Below are 26,005 nucleotides of genomic sequence, written 5' to 3'. Positions count from 1 at the left end.
GTATGAGTGTCTGAGTGTCTGTATGGGTCGGTGGGGGGTATTACGTAGTGCATAGGTGCATGAATGAGTGACTCACTGTCTGTATGTGTTGAAGACAGCATGTGTGCAGGACTGTATGGGTGGATGAGTGTGTGCATGGGTGTGTTAGTGAGTGAATGACTGTCTCAATAGTGTCTTTATGAATAACTACATATGTTTTAAACTAGTATATGTGACTATTGGTGTATATAAATGAGTATATGTGAGAGTGAGAGATTGGAAAAGTTCCTGTATGAATAAGTATGTGTTTCTATAAGTGATTGTTTAAAAGACTAAGTATGTGTAAGTTTCTGTAGAAGTAAGTGTGGTGGTGCGTGTATAACTGTATATGCAAATAAATGGATGTTTGATTCTTTATTAGCATGAGTGACTATGTGTGTAAGTAACTCTATGGATGAGTGGCGTTGTGTAACAGGATGTATAGGTGTATGAGTACATATGATGAGTGAGTACATGTATGAGTGACTGTATAGGACTGTTGGTGAATGAGTGGATGTGTATGTGGATCTTAGAATTACTGAAAAGGTTGTTGTAACTGGTATTGGTATGTCCATTGTTTTTAAAATGTTAGTTTCTAATTTTGAATGTGTGTATCAAATTTTATATTAGGGGGAGAGGAGGTCTGCCACTCTATCACAAGGATGATGTCATCAGTGATGTCATCAGTGATGTCATGAGTGATGTCACTGACCATGTCATGAGTGATGTCACTGACCATGTCATGAGTGATGTAATATGTGACGTCATCAGCAGTGCATTGCGGGCGCGCGAGTTATAGTTAGCTGAACTAACTATAACCAGGGAATTTCCATGGTTTTGTACGAGTGAAAAGTCCAGCTAACTATAACGCCCCTGAAACCTATGGTTTTTTCAGTGAATTTCTAAGGTTTTTTAAATGCTAATTCCTAACTATAACGTACCTGAAACCTATGTTTTTTTCAGTGAATTTCATAGGTTTTTTAAATGCTAATTTCTAACTATGCCGACAGAGATAGGACATGTGAAGAAAGAAGAAATACAGAAAGAAGCAACAGAAGTCCTCAAAGACGAAGAAAAGTGCAGGAAGAAGGATAACATGCAGAAAGAACAAACAGAAGAGCAGAAAGAAGCCTTGTTGCAAAATCATCCTTTACCCTCAACTTTTTCAGACGGATACTGGTGGTAACTGAGTCTGACTAACCAGTCCTAGAGCCAGTGCTATGTTAAAAGACACTCAGAATACAGTGAAAACACCTACATACACGAGGGAACACTATGCGTTGGGGTCCCCCTGTGATTAGCATGACCTCCTCTGTAAGCCCCTAGTATATAATAGGGCAGGGGATTAAAACTACCTCTTAAAACGCACCACAGGACGTGTTTGCACACGTCACCTCAGGCCCTTCCCCTCCCTTCCCCACTGTGTAAACACGCCCTGTGGCCGTTTTAAGTTGGGAGATTAAGTCCCCTTGAATCCTGAGGGTCCGTAGGGTCCAACTAGACCACTAGGTACCTCCAGTAAGCGCCACAGAGCTGCGTTGCAGAGATGTAAAAAGGGGCATGGCCTTGACCACCTCTCTGCAACGCAGCGCAGTGGCGCTTACTGGAAGCACCTGGTGGGCTAGTTGGCCCCCAGGGTCACTCAGGATTGAAGGGGAAATATTTCCCCAACTTAAAACGCGCCACAGGGCGTGTTTGCACACGTTAACTCAGGCCCCGTCCCCTCTCTTCACTACTGTGTAAACACGCCTTGTGGCCATTTTGAGTTGGGAGATTAAGTTCATTTGAATCCTGAGGGTCCCTACGGTCCAACTAGCCCACTAGGTACCTCCAGTAAGCGCCACAGAGTGCCATTGCAGAGAGGTGTAAAAAGTGGCATGGCCTCAGAACACCTGTCTGCAACGCAGCTCCCTGGCGCATACTGGAGATACCTGTTGGGCTAGTTGGCCCTCAGGGACCCTCAGTATTGAAGGGGAATTAATTCCCCAACTTACAACTGGCCAGGGGGCGCGTTTGCAGAGAGCTGCAAGGAGGGGGCGTGGCCTCCAGCGCAATGCCGGTCTTTTATTTATTTTATTTTTTCAAGAAGGAGGGCTGTGTGGCCCCCCTTCTTTTTCTAATGTATTGGCCCTGGGGACCCCATCCCCCAGGGCCTGCACCCTAATTTGTTTTGTTGAAAAAAATTAATTTGGAAGGGGGCCGCGTGGCCCCCCTCCCAAGGCCTTAATCGGCCCCGGGGACCCCAACCCGCGGGTCATGGCCTTTTTTTATTTTTATTCTTTAGGAGGGGGCTGCGTTGCCCCCCTCCTCAGGCCACTTATGGGGCCGGGGACCCCATCCCCCGGAGCCGGCCTTTGTTTTTTAATATTTTAAAAAAATATATATTTATAGAAACACCTAGGACATGCTGGACAAACCGTATGTACCTATCACCATGACGATTTGGGTGATATTCATTGAAAGGTGACTATGCATACAATGAATCCACGTGGAATGTATTTACACCACTAGTGAAGCTCTGACGTGTCTGATGCCCTACCGTGCCTAATACCGGCGCCCCCGCCGGTGGGTATTCTCCAAGTAGACACCCTTGTCGTTTATTTATACAAACATGGGTAGCTATTGACAGGCACATTTAATACACACGCACACGAAGCCATTCAAAGGGGATTTGACAAAAATTCGACCAAACTATGCAAGAAACCCCCCTCAAGGTTAATAAAACACACATCCACCGTCGGATGTGTAATACTTTTTATTTTACTCTCTGGAAAGGAGATGAACCTCCCTTGAGAGTCACAGCGTGCTCCTGGCTGAGCCCAATGCTGTGTTACACCCACCAGTGCCCGCCGAGTGCCACACACCTCTGTGTTGTATTCCACCAGCTAGTGCGTATGCTATGACACACTCTAGCCCATGTACACTGTAACCCCACCCCTGAATATGTCATGCCACACTTGCCTTCGCACGGGTTATATTGCCCCATCTAACGAGCCTTCCTTGATGCCTATGTTATAACGCCCAGCGCTATGCCATACATATTCCAATCTGGGATCCATATCTTTGTCACAGTGTATATGCAACGTTACACTCCGAAGCACATATTTTATATTACAACTTTAGAGACTAGTTAGGTTACACAGCACTGCCCTGTGCATATTACACTCCAAGGCGCATATCGCATAGCACGCGGTAGTGCCTCTGCTATCTCACGCTCTCCAATGAATCTGTCATTGCGCACAATGTATTGCATATTATATTTCACGCCCCGGTTCATCTTATATCACACTTTTTGGTGCATAGTTTATACCATATACTATATCTAGTTTTCATTTTCAATCATGCTCTCAGGACTATGTTCTATATAACACTGCGTCCACCTACCCTTTTCACAGGCCTTACATTTTGCGATTGGGGGTGGAGGGTCAGGGGGTGTTTCTGCCAAGTGAGCCCAGAGTCACAGTCACAAACGTCCTCTTCTTCCTGAATAAAAGTGAGATTATGCTGCATACTTGTTTATATTTTAAGTAGTTCGCACAGACACACATTTTAAAAACAATAAAGTTCCTAATACCCACCTTCTCTGAACAGTTAGCTTGCTGCCCCATCCACCTCCTCCCTATCCTCTGTTGTCTGAATCCATGGACTAGCCTCCTCCCTCCTGCCATGCATGGTCTGATGTGCTGCCACTGCCCTCCATTTAGCCTGATGTACCAGTCTACTCCTACTGCCCTCCATTGCCCAATTCTAGGGCCCATCATTGACCTCCTGCTTAGCCTCTGTGCTTAGCTTGCTGCCCCTATTCTCCTTCCCCCTGCCGTCTGATGTCTTTGTGCATGCCCCTGCTCCATCCTTGTTGCCCACCATGTTCCATGGACCTGCCACTCCTAAATACTCTGAGTGTTCTGTTGAGCTGCCACTCCCCTCCCACCTGCCTAGCATTGTCAGATGACTGTAACCTGTCCCTGCCACCTCGACCCTGCCTGTCCACATGCCATGCCCCTATCCCCTTCCTCCTGTCCTCCATGGTCCATTTTACTGCCACACCCTTCTGCCCTCCCTGGTCTGTTGTGCTGCAACTGCTCCTCCTGCCTGCCCCGCGCGGTCTGTTGTGAGGCCTCTTTCCCTGAACTCTCTTGTCTGTGCCCAGGTCCTGACCCTCCCTTCTATCCTCCATGGTCCTTTGTGCATGCCCCTGCACCCTCCTTCTTGCCCATCATAGCCATTGTGCTGCCACTAACCATCCCGCTTGCCATGCATGGTCTTCTGTGCTGCCACGGCCCCTCCCACCTTCCCTGTATGGTCAGCTAGCTGCCCCTGACCCCCCCACCTTCCCTCCATCGTCTGTGTGTATGCCATCATAGTCTCACTGTTGCTCTCCATGCTGTGTCTTGTTTCTAGTGCCCATCCTGCCTGACCTCCATGGTCATCTTGCTGCTCCTTCCCTGCCCCCTTGCCCCCAGCCCTCTGTTTCCATGTGCAGACCCCTATTCCCTCCCTCCTGGCTTGTCTGTTTCATTGTAATGCCCCTGATCCGTCCCTCCTGCCCTTTATGGTCTGTTATGCTGCAGCTTTCTCTCCTGTCTGTCCATTATGGTCAGCTAGCTACCATTGCCTCTTTCCCCTCTGTCCTCTGTTGTCCATGTGCATGGTCCTGTCCCCTCCCTATTGCTATCTATGGATTGTTGTGCTGCACCGCATGCCCTGTGTGGTGTATTGTGCTGCTGCCTGCCCTGGAGGGTCAGTTTGGTGCACCTCTCCATGTCCCTCCTGTCCTCTGTTATCCGAGTCCATGTCCCTACCCCAATTCCTCCTGCCTACCATGATCCAATGTACCATACTTGCGAACGTTTTGAACTTGGTAAGAGGGAGATTTTGAAAAAAACCTGGGGTATTGATTTTCCCCTTTGAGTTACATTGAAAAAGAGGAGATTGTAGACAGGAGACAGATCAAATAAAGCCCATTTGAGCTTAAAAACATTGGATGTTTCCTGGCTGAAACGAGTCTGTTGGCATGTATGGTTGTACTACCACTGCCTCTTCCTTCTGCCCACAATGGTCTATTATATTGCCACAGCCTCTCTTGCCAGTCCTGTATTGTTGGTTTGTTGCCCCTGCCCCCCTTTCCACTGCCCTCCATAGTCTGTTGTGCTGCCACTGCCCTTCCTGCCTGACCAGTGTGGTCAAATTGTTGCCTCTGCACTCTCCTACCTGCCTTCAATTTTCAGAGTCCATGCCCCTGGCCTCTGTCTCTCAACAGTATCCCAATGAACAACTAGATTGCTAACATTCTATATTTATTACAAAAGTGTGGAACGCCTGACGTCATCTTGATGTAATCAAAACTGTAATACCTACAGCATTTCCTTTAGAAATTACATATATGAGAGGGTCTTATTTGCATCAAAATTATGGTCAGTGCACTAAAAAACAAAAATGAGGACAGATTTTCTGAGGTTTCAAATAGCGACAAAGAACTTTTAAATTATTTGTAATCTTTATGTTTTTTTATCCAGTTGACCACTTGATTAAATGTTGCACTTAGGGGAGAGGATGTGGTGTTACTTCCAGAGCTGCAGGCTTTGCAACTGGGGAACTAGGTTGGAGTTTCTGCTTCAGCTCAGCATTCTGTGATTCTGGTCAAATCACTTAATCTCCCCATGTCTACAACCAATATGAATTTGATCTTGTGTGATGTAACCAATGCTCATGTAAAGCACTTCAATACCTGACAAGTCTGCACTATATAAAACTGCAAATACACAACAAATACGTGTTTTGCACACTTCTGTCATTGGGCTACATGTGGGCTACATCTGGGTGATACTTGTGCTGCATTTGGGCTCTTTTGTCTCTGGTGGCCATCTTGGGAGATTTATTTGTTATGAAGTTTCCTAATTTCCTCATTTACTGCAGTCTCCTCAGAAGGAAATGCTTTCAGTTTTTTACTTTGATTCCATCAAGAAGGTATTCATATATGTCACACATTTGCAATAAATTCTGAATGTTAGCACTCTAGTTGCTCATTAAATCACTGTAGTAAAGCTACTGCTCACCACGGAAGTCTGCTGCTGGTATTAAAAGTGCATGTTTCAGTCTGCATATCAGAATTGTTTAATGAAATAGAAGAGGATTTGAGAAGTTACTCAAAATGTGCCCTAATTTTTCTTTCTTCAGCACTAATCACACTTTCTATGGCTAAATTAACCCCCTCATTGTGTTCCTTTTTAAATTAAATATTTTAAGTGTTACCAGTTTATTCCAATCAAGATGGCTTCAGGTGTGCCATACTTTTGTCATAAGTAAGACAGTAAGCGCTCTAGTTGTTCATAAGAACACTCTGGGATATTCTGTCATTGGGCTACATCTGGGTGATATTTGGGCTACATTTGGGCTCTTTGGTCTCTGGTGGCCATCTTGGGAGATTTATTTGTTATGAAGTTTCCTAATTTCCTCATTTACTGCAGTCTCCTCAGTAGGAAATACTTTCAGTTTTTTACTTTGGTTCCATCAAGAAGGCATTCAGATGTGTCACACATTTGCCATAAATTCTGAATGTTAGCACTCTATTTGCTCATTAGATCACTGTAGTAAAGTTACTGCTCACCAGGGAAGTCTGCTGCTGGCATTCAAAGTGCATGTTTCAGTCTGCATGTCAGAATTGTTTTATGAAATAGAAGAGGATTTGAGAAGTCAAAATGTGCCCTAATTTATCTTTCTGCAGCACTAATCATAATGTCTATGGCAAAATGAACCCCCTCATTTTGTTCCTTTGTAAATTAAATGTTTTAAGTGTTACCACTTTATTCCAATCAAGATGGCTTCAGGTGTGCCATACTTTTGTCATAAGTAAGACTGTTAGCGCTCTAGTTGTTCGTTAGAACACTCTGGGACATTCTGTCATTGGGCTATACTTGGGCTACATCTGGGTGATATTTGTGCTACATTTGGGCTCTTTTGTCTCTGGTGGCCATTTTGGGAGACTTATTTGTTCTGAAGTTTCCTCATTTCCTCATTTACTACAGTCTCCTCAGTAGGAAATACTTTCAGTTTTTTACTTTGATTCCATCAAGAAGGCATTCAGATGTGTCACACATTTGCCATAAATCCAGAATGTTAGCACTCTAGTTGCTTATTAGATCACTGTAGTACAGCTACTGCTCACCAGGGAAGTCTGCTGCTGGTATTGAAAGTGCATGTTTCAGTCTGCATGTCAGACTTTTTTAATGAAATAGAAGAGGATTTAAGAAGTCACTCAAAATGTGCCCTAATTTTTCTTTCTGCAGCACTAATCATACTTTCTATGGCAAAATGAACCCCCTCATTGTGTTCCTTTTTTAATTAAATGTTTTACGAGTTACCACTTTATTCCAATCAAGATGGCTTCAGGTGTGCAATACGTTTGTCATAAGTAGGACTGTTAGCGCTCTAGTTGTTCTTTAGAACACTCTGGGAAGCTGCAGTAGAACACAAAGGAATCAACTGACAGTCTCAGCCCTTGTTGGATGTACATGTTTTACTGTGAATGTCAGACTTCATTCTCACATGACTGAGAAAGTTAATGTGAATTTACAGAAAATATGCTCTCAGTTTAGCTTATAGATCACCTTCCAAACCTCTGTGGGAAAAGCATGAGAAAATAGTTTTCTCTCAAACATGATTCATGATATCCCAGCAGAAGGATTTTTCACATGGTAAAATCACCTTAGAACACACCACAATTCCTAAAATGAGTATGGTACCATCAACAAATGATTTAAAATGTAACTAAAGTCTTAAAACCTTCTATTAACTGCAATGCTTTTTAATGAGGTGCTATCATGTATATTGGTCCCAAGATGGCTGCCAACACTTTTTGGATGAAGTACTGACAGCCAATCAGATCTCACCATGAGATGTGTGGTTAGGCTCTGCCCAGATATATCTATCTTTTTAACTCTAATTTTCTCAGGAACTACTGAACAGATTTACACCATTTAAGCAAAAGGCACAAGTCTGAACTGAGGACTACCTTTTTGCCAAATTTGGTGTAATTCGGTTCAGCAGTTCGGGCTGTAGCTGCGTCAACAGGTCCTATGGGAAAATGCATAGGGAAATCACGTTTTGGGACCCCCCTTTTTTCTCGGCCCCCACTTGACGAATCACCGTGAAATTTTCAGGATAGGAGCGGACCGGAGCTGGCCAAAAGTTTGGAAAATTTTGAGAAGATTCGTCAATCGGCGCCAGCGTTATTCCAAATAGAATGTTGCGGATTTCCTATGGAAAATAGGTCATAACTATAACTACCTACTGGCAACTGCCAGTAGGTAATATATATATATATACATATATATATATAAATATATATTTATATACATATATATGTATATATATATATTTATATTGAATAAAGGGATATAAATACCCTGATGATTTAACAAAGTCATTAGGAGGTCTGGAACTTGTAATATGGAATCAGACGCAGCTGTTGAAACAGTGGGAGTATCAAATAAGGAAATTATATATGCAAAATTGTGAGTCATGATGAAGCAGTTTTGTTTTCCGTAAAATGCTTTTTGGCTGAGATAATATTCGGTATGATGGTTTCAGTTTTAACTCAATTTAGATATGAACTACAAAATTGAGAAAAGAGTAGTTCTTGGATGTTAGATAGTATATAAAATGCTTTTATGTATAGGAGTATTTAGGTATCATGTAAGATTATTATTTGTATATATATTTTTCAAAAAAATCATCAAAGATTACTCAAGATTTGATATATGAATGTTGTTTGATGACAGATATAAAAGTGGCTTGCAACGAGCTCAAATTGGTTAGTTTTTCTTTGAGATGTTGTTGCAGGGATTCTGTGAAATCACAGAATTAATCTTGGGATTATGAGACCTTAGTAGGCAGTTATTGAGTTATCCTACCACCATAGTACCCATGAGCCCGGGACTGACTAGCTATAGTGTCTAACTTGCTTTCCTACTCACTCATAGAGGAACACGTGATGAGACACCCCAGAATGCAACACTCCCAACTCTCTGATGAATCACGGTTGCAAGACACACCGTTTCTCTCACGCTCTTGTACTCATCCACAATAAGATCTGACAGAGATCAAACAAGTTTAAAATATTTATTTCAAACTAACGTGCTATAGTATGCAGTACACATGCCACAACCAAAAGAAAAATGCTTAAACAAATATGGTCAGCATAGAAAGTAGTCCGTAAATCATAAAATGAGCTGTCATGATATATGAAAGAGTAGCCTAACCGCCCTCCCCTTGTATAGAAGCAAGATCATTATATATTAGAAGATCTCTGGGTGTTATCAGCAGACCCTGTACTTCAGTCTATAGAGGGTAGATCTACATCCAGGTGCTGCCATACTGTAATCCCTGGAAAGGTCCCTCTCCAAGCATGTGTTACCTATCCTTGTACCCTCATATGACCAAAGTAAATGTTCCCAGACAACAGCTGCATCTGTATGTTTTGTCTAGGTGACAGGGCCTGACCACAACAGAATAACAAGGGGCATTGTTGTTCGACCTTGTTCACAAAGTTCAGACTGAATGCCTGGAACGAGCAAAGTTCAAAAACAACAATGTGTTCTATGCAAAAGTTTCAGTGTGGCACAAGCAAAATACATTTGTGTAATAACATGCACAAAGTAGCGGACAGTCAGCACCGTGCTCATGCTAACATAGAGAAGACGACAATGCCCGTATGGGCCACGTGACAGTGTTATCTAAGCTCTGTTGATTAACGTGCTCATGCTAACATAGAGAAGACGACAATGCCCGTATGGGCCACGTGACAGTGTTGTCTAAGCTCTGTTGATTATGTTGATCCTTTAACCACACTTTCGGAAACAGCTTTGAGATTGGGTGCCTCCATGTTAATACCTGAGTCAGTGCTGCATAATTCCCAAGCTCTCCAGAAAACACCTTTAGTGTATAATATTTATCCAGTGTTTAGAATATGCTGATGTGGCATATAATGCACTATACACTGAAGTAGCTATTCTATAAAGTTTATTATGAATCTGATTGTTGTCCATTTAAATATCGCAGTCCAATAAAGTGACTTAAGTCTGACTCACCACTATGTCTCTTCCAGATAAAAATGTCATCTATGAAGCATAGTTAGTCATATCAATTGACACATTTCAAAACTGCTGTAGGTCTGAAAGTAATATGCCCTCTCTTTCAAAACAACCCACAAATAGAAAGGTGTTCGAAGCAATGAATTTGGTACCCATCACAGGCCCTCTGATCTGTTGAAACAGTGTGTTTTGCTTAGAACAAATTCAGAAAGTTCAATCAGCATTTCTGTATGGAGTAGCAAATAAGCTGGTCTCATATTCAGAAACAGTTTCATGCAGTCTAGGCCTGTCTTGTGAGCATGCAAATGTACAATTATTTCACATCCATAGTTACTAATAAAAGATAATATTCAAGAGGAATATCGAAAATAAATCAGAAACAAATCTGTGGTACCCCTAATAAAGGATAGCAAGCATTTCACTGATGGTGCGATAAATACATCCACAATTTCAGAAACTCTCTCACAGATTCATTACCAAAGACAATAGGCCTAGCCAGAGGATCATCTAATCGTTTATGAAGTTTAATTAATAAATATTTGACTGAATTCTTCAGTGTGTTATTTTGCAATAAAGGAATTCATCAATCCCAACAATACCTAGATATCTCCATTTGATTTGCTTCAATTCTTCTCATGTTGTTGCTTCCGATATAGAAGGTCATCTATACCAATCTAGATCATTTAATTGGTTTAAAGCCTTTTTGTTGTAATCCATAATTTTGGACCACAACTGCTTCAAGCTTATCTACATTCCCAATGATAATATTGAGGTCAATCATTTTTCAAAAAACATAAACCTAAAAGTTGTCTCTTGGTGAAATTAGAGGAGTTAGAGTGAAATTCGGTCCCGTCAAGCGCTCTTAAAAAATAACGCTGGAAAATATAAATGGCCCCACATTAGAAATCTTAGGAAAAAAGGAGGATTTGGATCACCCTCTAAAGTATGATCCATTGGTATAGCAGGGCTGGAGGCTGAATCCTCAAGAGATCCATCAATTGATGTTATAAGCAAGTGTCAACTAAATCTTGGATAGTCATTGCTGAAGTTTCAGAGTGTAGAAAAGAGTTTGGCTTTGCCGGCGGAGTGATTTAAAAAACACATTTTCATTTTAAGAAGTTTGATAAATTGCAATAGATTTACTTGTACTTCAAAAAGGTCAACATCCTCTAAAGGAAAAAAAGCTATAACATTTATTTTACTCTGTGCTATGGTCTAAGCAAAGGTTTCAGCTGAGGCTCTTCTCCACTCTCTGCATGACATGGAAATAGGAAACCAGCTAAGTCCTAAAACCATATGCTTTTTAACCACGTATTAACTTCCAGTGGCCCTTAGTGGGCTAAGGAGAATAGACACTGGTTTACATGTTCTATGCAATTTCTCTGCTTGTTGTTCACTACCCCAGGGTGGGAAATATTCCTGGGGTAACATTAGGGAGGGTTGACTCTGTCCCAGTCTGTAGCCAATGAAGAGTTATATCAGAGAATTTGAGAGAGAGCCACAAGAATCCAGATGAGTGCTAACGAGGCATATATATATTTATATATACGCCATATGTGTTTTCCGGCATGCCAGAAGAGCTGTGGTGAGTGTTCATTGTTTGGATCAGCTTTTCCTTGTAGCAGTGAGAGCACTGATGACCTGTACTCTTTCAGGAAACCCTATTATTTGTGAGAATAAAGACCAGGGTGTCGCACCAGTCCACTGTGTGTTTATGTAAGTCTTAATTGGGGTCGGGTGTTTCATGGACATAGGTGTCATTTCTTGATTCTAATTACCAAGTACAAACTTACGATGAGACACACCTACACCTGTGGATGATATAGGGTACTTAGTGCCCGAATTAAGAGTTCGACGGACAGATTACTCCATCACAAATGTGATGGATATCCTATCCGCCATGGTACAAGTGCAATTGTAATGCCACCTTTCTGGATAGCTGTCATGTTTGTGATGGAGTAACCCCTTTGCCAAATTATGAACCAGGCCCTTAACTGCCATCTGTACACGGAATTGGAATGCACGCCTTTCTGTGTATGGGTTACTGTGACACTTTGGCTTGCCATTTGAGAAGACTGAGTGTGCCAAAATAACTACACCGGGGAAACACAAATATTAATGTGCATCGCTCACAAATATATATAGCTATGGATTAATATGGAATAATTTGCAGCAGATCATGACAAGTGTAATGCTTTTGTTTATTGGACAAGTCATCTTTTTCACTCATTATCAGTGTAAATGCATTGCAGATTTATTTGCTAAAAATGTGTAGAAACTACAGTCCCTATATGGCAGTGCATACAGAATTAGAACTTGCCACCTGGTAGAGAAATACTCATGCATTTTTCACCACTCTGTAGAACAGAATCTTGTTCATTTAAAGCAACAGTGATGTCCTACAGAAGAAAATGTCACCTGCCTTCTCCACGCTTGCACATTTCTATCATAGATATGCCAAATACTATGTGCCCTATTCACAAAGGTAAACTGAGACGAAAGTCTAACTTTACGCATTTCGGTATTCACAAATGGCATTCAAAAGTAGTAAAGTCAGACTTTTGTCTCAGTTTAACTTAAGTTTTGGTCTAAAGTTTAACTGATAGTAGACGTTTTATCTCAGTAAAACTGAAGACCAAATCATAAGTTAAACTAAGATAAAAGGCTAACTTTACTACTCGTAAATGCCCTTTGTGAATACCAAAAGTCGTAAAGTTAGACTTTCATCTCAGTTTGCCTTTGTGAATCAGGCTCTATGAATTGAAACAAACACATTTGCTATCATTCACTCTTTTATTTACTTTTCTGTTTTTTTTATTTTGACATTAAATAGTTACGTGTATTTTTGTCTGGTCTCAAAAATATTATGAATACTTTGGGTGCAAATATACAAAAGAGAAGTCCGGCACTAGAGACCAAAATGGCAAAAATTTCAACTGCAACCAGATACTTTCCCTTCGTGCTCAGATAGGCTGGAATAAATGACAGCCAGACGCTGACGAACACGAGCATGCTGAATGTGATGAACTTGGTCTCGTTGAAGCTGTCAGGTAAGTTCCTGGCCAGAAAGGAAACCAGGAAACTCACGCTGGCCAAGAGTCCCATGAAGGCCAACATGCTGTAGAAACATACTATGGAGCCCTCATTGCATCCCAGGATTATCTCTTTCATGGCAGGGCTAGTAATGTGTTCTGGGAAAGAAGGGGACGTTATCAGCCAAGTAACCCCAATGATCACTGGAATCAGCGTGCTGGTCAGTATGATGGTGTAGGCTACCTTTGGACCTAAGAACTTCTTCAGATGGCTTTTGGGGTTTGTGGCTCTGAAGGCAATCACGACTGTGATGGTTTTAGCAAGCACACAAGAAACACATAGGGAGAAGATGACCCCAAAGATGATTTGGCGCAACATGCAAGTCAATTTCATGGGACGGCCAATGAAATTAATGGCACAGAGGAAGCACAGCATGAGTGAGACCAGCAGGATATAGCTAATTCCTCGGTTGTTAGCTCTCACCACTGGAGTGTCGTTGTACCAAACAAAGACGCCAAAGACACAGGATGCATTAAGGAAGAAAAAAATAGATATCGAAGCTAAAGTTAAACCAAGAGCATCCTTGTAGGACAGAAAGGTAACAGACTTTGGTATGCATCTGTCTCGCGACTTGCTGGACCAGTGATCAGCAGGGCACTTTGTGCAGTCTGAGGAATCTGAAAGGGAACACATGTTTTAAGGTCATGAAAGCTTGAATAAATCAAAAATAGAACTTTGTTTAAGTTATCTCAACGTCATGCAAGAGAAAAAAGAATAAGCAAAGCATTCTGTGCAATAACTTTATCATCAAGGTTTAGTCAATATCTTATAAAATAAAATGTAAAGTTCTGTATTTGCTAGTGAAGTGGAGTGGCTCACTAAGAAACAGATGTATTTTAGGAATTTCTTAATTCTGAAGTCTGGTAGAAATAAAGATTTTAATTGGATCAAACAAATTGAGACACTTTACTTCTGTGTTATGCAAATTGAAAATCTTTGCTGAAACCAATTTCCCCACATTTGTGTTTGTGCATTATATAGGATCATCATTAAAACTTCACTTCTGATGCAAATTTAGTGGCCATTTCAAGAGGTCATTTCAATGGGAAATATGAGGCCTGTAACTGACAGTGCACTACCACCCAATGCTTTAGTCATATATTTCTGAAAATGAGCTCCAAAATGAACCACCCGCTACATACTACAACCCTAATACTCTCTTGCTGAATGAATAAAGCTACACTTTTTCTTTGTGTAGTGCTTGGATGTTTCACACTCCCTTGGACTTCATTGACATAACGCTGATGGCAGCACCCCCACTCTGAATATTGTTCCAGCACCAATGGATTAAAACTGTCTGTGAACTGGCCTCAGTGGGTTGTGAATGAGCTGCAAAGGTTAGCAGTAAATCCAACTTTTTTCTGAACTGTGCCCCCAAAATATGTTTTGTCCAGGGCCCCCAAAACCCTTAAACTGCCTGCATTGGCTTTTTGTCTCACACAACTATGGTACGTGAATACCATCATCAATAATAGTTTACTCTTTTACCTTCTTTTTTTAAATGAAAGTGGTACCAGTAAAAGTCAATTTTCCCTTTGTAGCTGTTTTTACCTTAAAATGAGACTACATGCTAGGGCCCCTTTGGGAAGCTCTTTTAAGAAATAAAAGTTAAATATGCACCAGAGGTTGATTTTAATGGAAAAAACCTATCATTCACAGAGAGTTGCAAAATTGTGAACTGTTTTGCACAACTATGTCTGTAGAAAAAAACCTACATTTTCGTATTTCTCATACCTATGATGGAGAAGCAGTCCTATTAACCTTATGTGAAATTCATGTCGGTAGCATTGCTAAAATTATTAAATATGGTAGGAATAAAATGCTGCTTATTAATATAGCTTTTAACAAGGGAGCGGGATTTTTATGGCTGATATAGCCAGCTAGGGCGCGCCATAAAGCTATTAGAACATTCCAACATTCCACCACATGAGGGTAGAATATCCTAATAGAGAAAACAAAGGCATCAGAGATTGAGGGAGTTGATATCCCCTCGACTTTGAAGCCTTTGTTTCACAGCTGCTGCTGTGAATGTTCAACTGTTAACAGCCGTGTGCAGGGCCAGGGCTGTTATCTGTTGAGCATCCACTCAAGACTTGTGAAAGAGGTCGAAGTCAGCCTCTCGTTCTCTGTAGCTCAGCTAAATTGTTTTTTGTAGTTCAGCCAAGCCAGGGAGACCCAGGAGCTAAGCGCATTTACCCCTCCCTCCTTCTGAAGCCCCAGTGACACTATGAGCTACAGGAGGATAGAAGGGTGAAGGCTCTGTGCGTTCTACTGCAGATCCTCTGCCTTTCTCTTTCCCCTGCCCAATCCATATATTTGGAGTGGCAGGGTAAAGAGAAAGGCTGAGGACATTAGGGACATTGAAATGTTGAAGGCAGTGGGCCTATACCAGCTTATATGGACCACTGCTGCTGCACTGTCTTCAATGGAGCTTCCAACATCCCAGTGTTCTATATACTGGTAAATGTTAGGCCTATTTGCATGGATAACAATATTGAACATGTCTGAAAAATCAAGCAGAATAAACATTTCAATCTCATCTCAGGCTCCTGCCTTTAAGATGTTGCAAACTGGTCTGTTATATTGCATGTTGTACCAGTGTGGGATTTTATAATTGTGTGTAAGTTGATGGAGTTATTTATTGTTTTGATTAAGATCATCATCAATAAATGATTGAACAATAGTCATCAGCAGCTCCAGTGATTTTCAGAATACCAGGCAAAATGGTAGTTTGACTTTTGGGCTGTCTCAATCCTCTTACAAAAATTGGGTTATTTATTTGCAATGTGGCACCTCCTTGTGATAGTGCCATAAGACAGCTGCCTATAGTTGCCTAAATGGAACAACAAACCTGATCATTAGAAGATAGGATCTTCTTGAAGGTATATGAAAACCCTGTGACACAGTGTATGTGCCAATGAAAAGGGTCATTTTGCGACAACAAAAATGCTTCAACAATCCACATATTAGCTTTCCAGTCATTTGCTTGAAAAAAAAAAGATTATTAGCATCCTGTTGCGGGATTTTAACAATAAAAAAGTTTTAATCAGCGTTAGCAGATGCAAATCTTTAGGCAATTCCCTCCTTTGTCACTGGTTTTGCATCTGCCTGTGCCAGAATAAAACAAGTTAATTGCAAGCAGAATGCCCTGTAGCACATGAATTCCTTGCTCCATGTGGTGATGAAATAATATGAATGGGGAAAACTTTTGTTGTTTCCACTGGCAGGGTTTGGATAATGTAATTACATTAACTATAAATGCATTAAGTAAATACCACTACCTGGGCTCCCACAGTGTATAAAATCAAGTCTTTAAGCAGAGGGCCTGTGTGAGGTGCTGGCTGGCTACAGTGCAACCAAGATCCTGCTTGGAAGTGCATGCACAGGCTTTCCTGCTAAGGAAGTTACTATCAAGAGCACTGTCAGTGATCAGCATAATGTAATTACCTCAATGTTAATGCAGGTATTATTAAGGTAATTACATTGGTCACCACCTCACAATGCTCGCTAAAGCAACTCTGTGTTTTTATGTGACTAGAGAGCAACCCTAAATCTACTCCACTGGCATAAAAGAGGCAAATTTCACATGTTTCTGTTTCACATATTTTGTCCTTTGCTAGTCTACAATGGCTACCACTTTACGGGAAAGGATGATCTTCCGATTGCTAACAAATACAGAGTAGAAAAAGTTACTTACCTGCAATAATGATCTTTTTGATGGATACTCTATCTACTTACAGATTCCTTACCTGTAGAATAATCCCTGGCTCCAGAATGGATTTGAAAACTTAAAAGCTCTTCCGTCATTGGAAGGGGGTGCAGACTTCGTATTGAGATCACAAGTGGCCTCCGTTGACATCACTGGCACCATATAACCACCACCCCAGGGTAACAATATCAGTTTCTATCCTTTCCCCCCCCCCCCCCCCCACTTTTGAGGTGATTGGATCGACTGAAAACAAATAGTAGTGCAGTACAAAAACAGAATTTGGGATCTAATTAACTTTCTCTATAGTACATTTATCAACTGGGGAGGTGGACAGTTTGGTCAGGACTGTGCAAGTAAGTAGAGTATCTATCACAAAGATCGTTGCCACAGGTGGGTGACTCCGGGATGGTTTTTAATCATATCTGAGATACCCACAATAAAGATAAAAACAATGGGTATATCTCAAGATATTTTAATTTTAAATTGAATTCCTGCGATTATCCAATACCCATATATCTAAAAACTCCCAGCACTGGTTGAGTCTGCCACAGTGGTACTCACCTACCATGGTGTGGAATATCACCTATGATGAAGCTTGCCACCATGAGATGTGGGTAAGGTGATATATCCACAAATCTTGTTTTATCCACATAGATTGCACCCTAGATTAAGGTTCTTGGAACCTAGACACTCATAGTGTGATCATTTATAGATGAGGAGGACAAGACTAGGTTTTGCCCCATATGTCTCTCTCTCTCTCTCTCTCTCTCTCTCTCTCTCTCTCTCTCTGTGTACCATGCCACTTAGCAAACAGTTTTTGGTCACTGAATGGAATAAGTATGAGTATCCAATCATCCAGTTGAAATTCTCTCATTCTAGTTTTGCTATCATAAATGTGCTGTTTAATTTGAGCGTTCTCTAGATTTTATTTAACTAACTATCTAAGTTTTCCAAGTCTAATCCGCAATTGAGAGGTGTATTTTATTAAGGCTTTGTTTTCCACTTCTTGTTCTTCCCAGGCTTCTTTTGTCATCCCTATAAAAGTTCTAGACTTTCAATCAAATAGTAACTCAAGTGAAGAGAACTATAAACTGTTGTGGGGTTAGCAAATGAGGCAAAGAGGATCATTTCATCCCAATTTAGACCCTTATTCTCCAAGATTTTATACTGTCAGTTTTAGGGTAGCGTTGTAATGCTCCACTTACCTGTCTGCCTGGGGATGGTAATCTGATGTATATAACTGTTTGATCCCTAACTCGACATACCTCTTTCATTAATTTTGAAACACAAAGACAGTCATCATCAGTAACAATATCAGGATTTATTAAAAGAAACCAAAGAACCTAACTGACGGTAACATGAAGTTATTACATAAAGCCTAACAATTTCACTGCATAATAACCCGATTTCCTACAATGCCCATAAGTTTTAAAATGGCCCTTTCAATATCCACATAGGGAGTTATCCAGTGGGATTAGCCGATCGGTATGCTGCTTGCATGTACCCCACAAAGATCAGTCACAGAGAGTGCCTCCATTTCTCTGGAGACCAGTTTGCAGTCTGTGTGTAATGTTCAAAGTTGCTGACAAAGTAATCAAGTTCTTCCCCAGGAGTATATTTTTGTAAGACAACAGAGAGGATGGTTGTATTGCCTCTAGGTTGTGCAAGCACATCCATCAGTTTGACCAAGTGGTTGATTGGGTCATAACTGAATGAGTCTATTGTTCGGCCTGGTTTTGGAGGAGATTCTCTAATGCTGTTCAGCCACTTTTGCATACCTCACTAGGGCCCATTCCATTTTCTTCTGGCCCTTAGCCAGAGGGTCAGCCAGGGTACCATATGGATGTCATGTTAGTCATATCCTACTTCTGACTCAACTTTTGGACGATGGAGAATAAGATTCACTGTAATTAGATATCATGCACAGGTCTCTCCTTTTTAAAACCTGGAGTTTATATGGTGGGTTCAGCTTGTTTTGATCAAAATGGAAAAAAGATACTAACTTAATGAAGTATTTCTACTGTTTCTTTTTAATACCTTAGATTCTCCCTGTCCAATAAAGTAACATGTTCTTCCTCTACTCTCTTTGAGTAGTTGTATTGCCCAGCATCTACTCTACCTAAAGTGTCCTGAAACATCAAACTTAGAACATTTTTGCCAACTTTTTACTCTGAGAACCGGGGTCACTGAAACCAACCTGCGAAGATGATCCAACAAAGGTGCTGTTGGACCAAAGATTCAGGTTCTGTCCCACGTTCTTCTCTGCAGCAGCAAATACAATTCAGCCTGACCTCATGGAGGATGTATCCAGCCTTGTGGAGTTCTCTTCGACAACTTACTGCCTTGCTCCACAGAAGGAAACTGAGCTCAAGGTGTGACTAAACCCAAAGGTAAAAATCTTCACTGGGCAAAGGCACAAAAAGTATGAGGCTGGCACAGGACATTCTCTGGGCACAAAACAAAAATTCCTCCTGCTCTGTGCTTTCCTGCCAAAAGTCAACGGCTTCACTGAGACCTTGGCCAGCGGCTATCCGACTATGTGAAGTTCTCTTCAGCTTCAGCCTTCTGTCTTGCTCTGTTGAAGATTTTTGAGTTCCATTTCAAAGACTAGGGTAAAACTTTTCACCAGGACAAACATGGCCCTTGTATCCAACCCACACACCATCACGGTCTACATTAAGCCTTACCCTTGTCCTGGTCAAGCGCAGATGAATGTGATTGGAAATTGACACTTTTTGGTGCTATTTTGAACCTTAAACTTTGAAAATTCATAACTTCCGTTCGACTTGTTGAATTGTTGTCATTTTGGTATCACAATGTATTAAACTGTACTCTAATTTGTCTACATTTGATTGGGATATTTCTTGTGTTTGTGTTGTGTTTTGATTTTACTACTGTTTGAATACTGCATACATATTTTACACATTGTCTCTAAGTTAAGCCAGCCTGCTCTGTGCCCTGGCTACCAGGGGTTTGAGCTTAGCTTATATTAGTGACTTTGGAGGTTCACCCTGACAAGGATTGTGATTTTATTTGTAGGGGTGGACAGAATTTGCAGAAGTCGCGTTACGCAAAGTTCCGCGAGCTACGAAAAATTCCATGAGCACGCGGAATTGCTTGTTCCGCCCGTTTGTGATGTGTGTTTCCTCTTTGGGGATGCTGTTTGCAAGCTCGGGGTGGATATATCTTGCAAACTTGCCCATGCGGTCGCCAATTGGTGCGTCCATCTTGTTTCACTTGTCCCACCCACTCGCGATGCGTGTTTCCTGTTCGCGACCGCAGATGTCCGATGGCGCATCCAAATGACGTGTTCACGATCAGACATTCTCACGGGATCACGCGGCCGTCTACCAAAATCTCATGGCGCACGTGAATGGATAGGAAAACTCGTCAGCAAACGCAGGGATCCCAGTAAGTCGCTACCACGCTCGCAAACACGCATTTTGAAAGCGCGAACAAGGAAACAAATTCTGCTACGCCGCGGATCGCGGAATTTCTGGCAATTCCGCATTTTCTGAGGAACGCGGGATTGCCAAAATTCAGCAAATTTCACGAGCGGAGCGAAATTTACCGCCCAGGCCTAAGTATTTGCAGTGGTTACTCACCCCCCTCAAGTAATACCCCAATTTCTTACAATCTCCAAACTTTAGGGCTTATAATCCAAGAAAATCTCCAGCATTCCAAGAAGTAAATGAAGCAGTACGCTGATGCACACCAATCTCCACTCCTCAGCATAAGCTTGGAGATGAGGGTTGGTTGTCCTCACAATTCTACCAATTCTACCGTTCATCCAACACATTTAAACCATGTTTCTATGGGCCATCCAAGATAATTCATATCAATCCAAATAATTTTAAACTTCAACTGCCCTTGAGTTGGAAAATTTACCCAGTTTTTAATTTCTCTTAACTGAAACCTTATGACATGGTTTTAGCATTCTCTTACTTTTCTTACTGTGAGCAATAATGTTCCAGGAAATGAATTAAAAGATATCTGTGACTCCCAAAAACAAAGAGTAAAATTTCAATTTCTTGTGATCTGAAAAGCCTATTGCCTAGTGAGCAATATTTTGAGGATGCACTAATACTAATTTGTTGGTTCTTAAAGCAATTCCTGAATAAACCTGGAGTTTTCTGTGGTGAGTATATTATCATGCTGTTCCGCTTGGGATCGCACTCCAAAAACTGCAATGCAAGCTGAAAATAGTTTGAACTCAGGTAGCGTAAAGCATGGCCACTTCAGGATGCCTCTCCCTCATTAGCAACTAACTTGTCTGTAAGTATTCCACCTTCAGTTTCATCTCTGTGCTGGGTGCTGGAGGCAACACAGCCCTTCAGTATGATCTTTCTGCCTTTTGAAAGCTTTCTGAAACAGTACAGAACAGGCGGCCATTCTTTCATCCTCACAGAATTCGTCTCAGGAGGCTACCAGACGAAGGGCTCTCAATATGCTTTTCTAAGTCCAGATGACAGAATTCCACAACGTGTTTATATTTTAAACTCAGTCTAAGATGGGGCACGACAGCATTACAGCAATGATGGGATAGCTTCCTATTAGAAAGCCTATATAAGGAAGTGTCTGATGAGTATTCCTTCCTCCAAAATGATTAGGGAGAGTGCATTTTGTGTTGCATCATCGCGCACTTGTTCTAATTTTTGTTCCACATTTTCTTGCAGGCTTTCCTTAGTGTTTCAGGAATATCTTTGGTTCCACTCCAAGATCTGCTTTCTGCTCTGCTGGACACTAGGATATCTTTTGATCATCCAAGTGAGGAATCACGCTTTAGAGGTTTTTTGCTGCTCAGCTTTTTTCCACTGTGGAGCTTTTTTTTGGAGGCACCTATCTCCAGTGAAGCCCTTCATACTTCACATTATTTTGATATTTCGGGTGCCGCTCGCCGCTGTTACACCGAGGATTGTGTTGGCTGGATATTCCTGGGACAACTAACTCTGCCACAACGGACTCTGCCTGTACTTTGGGAGCCTGTGTGCGTGGCCCTTCTGCCGGCGGGACTGCGAGGACCAGCGTGCATAGCGCGGTAATCACCGCTGCACCTGGGGCCTCTTCCCGCCAGCTCCTCCCATTATCACTATTTAAGACTCGCGGCCCCCGCTTCGCGGGAGCCGCTCGCCGCTGTTACACCGAGGATTGTGTTGGCTGGATATTCCTGGGACAACTAACTCTGCCACAACGGACTCTGCCTGTACTTTGGGAGCTTGTGTGCGTTGCCCTTCTGCCGGCGGGACTGCGAGGACCAGCGTGCATAGCGAGGTAATCACCGCTGCACCTGGGGCTTCTTCCCGCCAGCTCCTCCCATCATCACTATTTAAAACTCGCGGCCCCCGCTTCGCGGGACCCGCTCGCCGCTGTTACACCGAGGATTGTGTTGGCTGGATATTCCTGGGACAACTAACTCTGCCACAACGGACTCTGCCTGTACTTTGGGAGCTTGTGTGCGTGGCCCTTCTGCCGGCGGGACTGCGAGGACCAGCGTGCATAGCGAGGTAATCACCGCTGCACCTGGGGCCTCTTCCCGCCAACTCCTCCTCCGCACCTTCTCCCTATTTAACATACCCTGTGCTCACGCGCTAGCGGGACGCGCGCGGGTCGACGCACGGGGTGAAGACCGGGCAAAGAGCGGGCCGTTTGAGGCCGTTCAAGACTGTACGAGGCTGGGTTGGGTTGGGTATTCTTCTTGGCCAGATCTCTCTAAGGTAAAATATTATGGCTACTGGACTATTGAGGTTGGCCCCCAAGGGGTGTTCTGTTGCGGGGACCCTGGACAATTTTATTACTCGCGCAAGTAATGTTCTGGCTTATGAGATCGCTGCTACTGAACGCAGATTATCCCTGGACCCCCTACTAGGGAAACGCTCCTCACTGGGAGGCATCATGTCCACTCTTTCCCCTGATAAACTTGTGTCTTTGCCCCCAGACGGCTCACTAGACGAGCTACTAACAACAGAGCCAGCCTCTTCCGATGGCCCTATCTTACCTAATTCTTCTGTTAGAAGGTCTATAGAGGTCAACTCACTATCGACTAAACCCCCTTCTCCAGTCTCCATCTTTAATTGTGCCACAACAAGGTCCATGTCGGACCGGACCATAAGAAGTAAACACCCCGGGGTGAAGCCACCAGCAACAAAAGGGAAGAAATGCGATGGGGTCCCCATGAGATGCCCTTCTAAGAAAAAACAAAAAAGCATGATAGATTCTAACTTAGATTCTAACACCACCATGAAGGAAATTGATCCACCCAGAGCTTTTACTCGGGACCCTGTAGCGCCCCTCATTTCTACATCTACTGGTGAGGAAGAATCACGGGGCTTGACTTTTTGGGATAAAATGGCATCTTTAATTGACGAGAGTCTGTCCCCTTTAATTAAGCGTTTATGCATTTTAGAAGGCAAAATTGCATTGATAGCTGACACCATTCAGTTTAATCCAGCGGCAATAGTTCACCCAGCTCAGAAGGTACCTTGTCACCAACCGGTTTTACCATCAAACAATAGATCAAGTGAGCCGGGTGTTGATCATTCTCTTCATTATAATCCACCCCAATTGAAAGTGATACACCCCTCAACAACGATGGTAGGACTGTTCCCTCTCACCCCTCACATCAGGTTCAAGTCACAAGTGACACAGGCCGTCTGGCCTGCCCACCATCCCAACCCACTCCCTCTCCCCCCGCAAATCCCAGTTCAAATATTTCCCCTAGTTCCAGGAATCTTCAAAGAATCGATCTGCCCCCAGATTGTAGTCCTTATGTCGTGGTCCTTACAGGTGTTCCTGAACTCCCCCCTGATAGAGCAGAACCATACCTGTCTTTGAAGAATAAGGTAATCCACTGGCTGAATGAAAACAGACCTCTGCCACCTAATTTAAATGGGGAAATCATGATGGTGCGTAGAGTGTCTTGGATAGGTCGGGGCGTGAAATCTATAAGGGGAGATTGTATTGTTGTAAATTTCAGGGATAAAAGGGTGGTAAAACGTGTGGGGGAGGGGGGACTAGATTGATCGATGGAATCCAAACTTCTTTCCTATCACATTTCTATCCGTTGGGAGCTTTTAATCATAGGATGGATATAGTAAACTCACATAGGGAAAGAGTGGGGGCGGGCTATGGCCACAGAGGAATTTTAGAGGCAGACCCCCACACCCCATGTATCAACATACCCTGTTATAACAGGTGCAGCCCATTGGATTGTGTCGATTGACAGTTGCCTGACCCCGACTCCAGGCCCAGTCTCCTAATGCAGGTGGAGACGAAAGCTATGGTGAGTCGGGTTATATCGCCCTACTCTCAGGTTTTTTTGGGATATGGTTGTCGAAAAGCCCGGGAAGATGGGAATGTCTTGAGAATTGAGGGGGGATCTGGAAGTTTCTCTGTAACGACCCTGATCCCTGACTTTGAAAGTTGTACAAAAAGGTCAATTCAGCAAACAAAGGTGAAGCCAGTGGAGTTACCCCTTTTAAATTTAACTGTGACCCATCCCGCTATCTCTTCCAGTAACCCGACGCCTCCCGGGTTTTCCACTGAACCAGGGCTAACCGTCAATATTAGGGAAAATCCAAGCATCCCTCCCGGGAACATATCCATCCCTCTTTGGTTAGATCCCGTTATCCATTCTCCCACTCAGGTCGAGGGGTTAAAAATCCTATCATGGAATGTGGCGGGTCTATCCCGCTTATTAGCCTCACCCGACTGGGGGGAATTTATCGACGAACATGACCTATGCCTATTTCAGGAAACATGGGCATTGAAGCCCTATCATCGTCTAGGGTATGCTACCTACTGGGAACCGGCAGTGAGGGCTAAAAGGGGGAGGCCATCGGGAGGGCTGACCATCTGGGTGCGAACCCATCTGGGCTGTGTAATCAGGAAAACTATTACTGATTCACCTGACATTATGTGCCTAGCCATGTCTTTTCGGGACAACCAGGAGTTGAGTTTGATTAACATTTATTCCCGTCCAGTGAACTATGGCCAAGTGTCCTGTACTCTTACTAGCTTAGGGACATTTTTGACTTTATCCACTAACGTAGACCATCTTATAATTGGCGGAGATTTTAACTGCCATTACGAACCCTTGAATGGGTTGATTAATCCAGTATCTCAGGAAGAGGATCAAGTGTGGGCTATCCCCCCGACTAATACCTATTCTACGAAGGCTTGGACACCCCTGGTCCTTCAACTCACCTCAATAACACTCACCTTTTCGTTAAGGGCATGCAATGGCAGGTTCCCTGCAGATAACCCAGGTAATTCTACTTTTGAAAGAAATGGGCAAACCTCCATTATCGATTATATAATGCTTAGTATGGGATTCTGGCCTAGGATTCTGGACTTTCGAGTCAAGAAACGATGCGAAAGCGACCACAATCCCATTGTTGTATCCATGGAGGGTTTCATTAACTTCTCTCATCCCGCTAATGATTTAATCACCTCAGCTCCCCTGGTTACAGCTTGTGGCGCTCGTAGAGTTAGATGGGAGAAGATCGCCCAATCTCAAAGGGATCTTAGTGCTATGTATACCGAGATCTATCCCCTCCTGGAGAAGTCTCTGGGTGAGGTTGCCTCGACAGAGGGCCATCTAGATCTAGATCTGATAGGGGCAACTCACTTAGAACTTTGTGGTATCTTAGAGACCCACTTCCATCGGGAAACCAAGAGAAATTCGGCACCCGTGAGGGGGAACAATACTTGGTACAATAAATCCTGCAGGGAAGCCAAGACATTGCTTGTGACAACCCTTAAGAATGGCAACATTCCACTAATTAAGGAAGCGAGGGCACATCTTAAAAAAATGACTAGAGAAGCAAAAAAAGAATGGGAAATAAGCAGATGGAGGGAGATCTCCTCTGCATTGAAGAATAGGGATTCAAGATCATTTTGGAATCTGGTTAAAACCGGATCGTCATGCTCCCAGCAAGCAGTCCAACCTAACATTGGGGAAGAAATTTGGCGTGGTCATTTTGAAGACCTATATGCTTCTAAGACATCAGAAGTAAACTATCCTTCCTCCCTCCCTAATGCCTTCATATCACATACCCAGGGGATGGCTCATAAGTGCACGCTTAGCGAAGTTAAA

At 42.7% G+C, this 26,005-nt stretch overlaps 1 protein-coding gene across 1 annotated transcript in view; it reads right to left on the bottom strand.

Moving 5' to 3' along the window:
* Positions 1 to 12,923: 12,923 nt before the first annotated feature.
* LOC146811596 (vomeronasal type-2 receptor 26-like) overlaps positions 12,924 to 26,005 on the bottom strand; it is a 35,756-nt gene continuing 22,674 nt past the window's right edge. The window contains exon 3 of the mRNA XM_085615077.1: positions 12,924 to 13,819. Within this exon, the coding sequence (XP_085471203.1) occupies positions 12,924 to 13,819 (896 nt within the window). The remainder of the gene's footprint in view (positions 13,820 to 26,005) is intronic.

Source organism: Triturus cristatus, chromosome 7 (assembly GCF_964204655.1).
Source record: "Triturus cristatus chromosome 7, aTriCri1.1, whole genome shotgun sequence".
Classification (NCBI taxonomy): Eukaryota; Metazoa; Chordata; class Amphibia; order Caudata; family Salamandridae; genus Triturus; species Triturus cristatus.
This window is presented reverse-complemented; position numbering and strand designations above follow the sequence as displayed.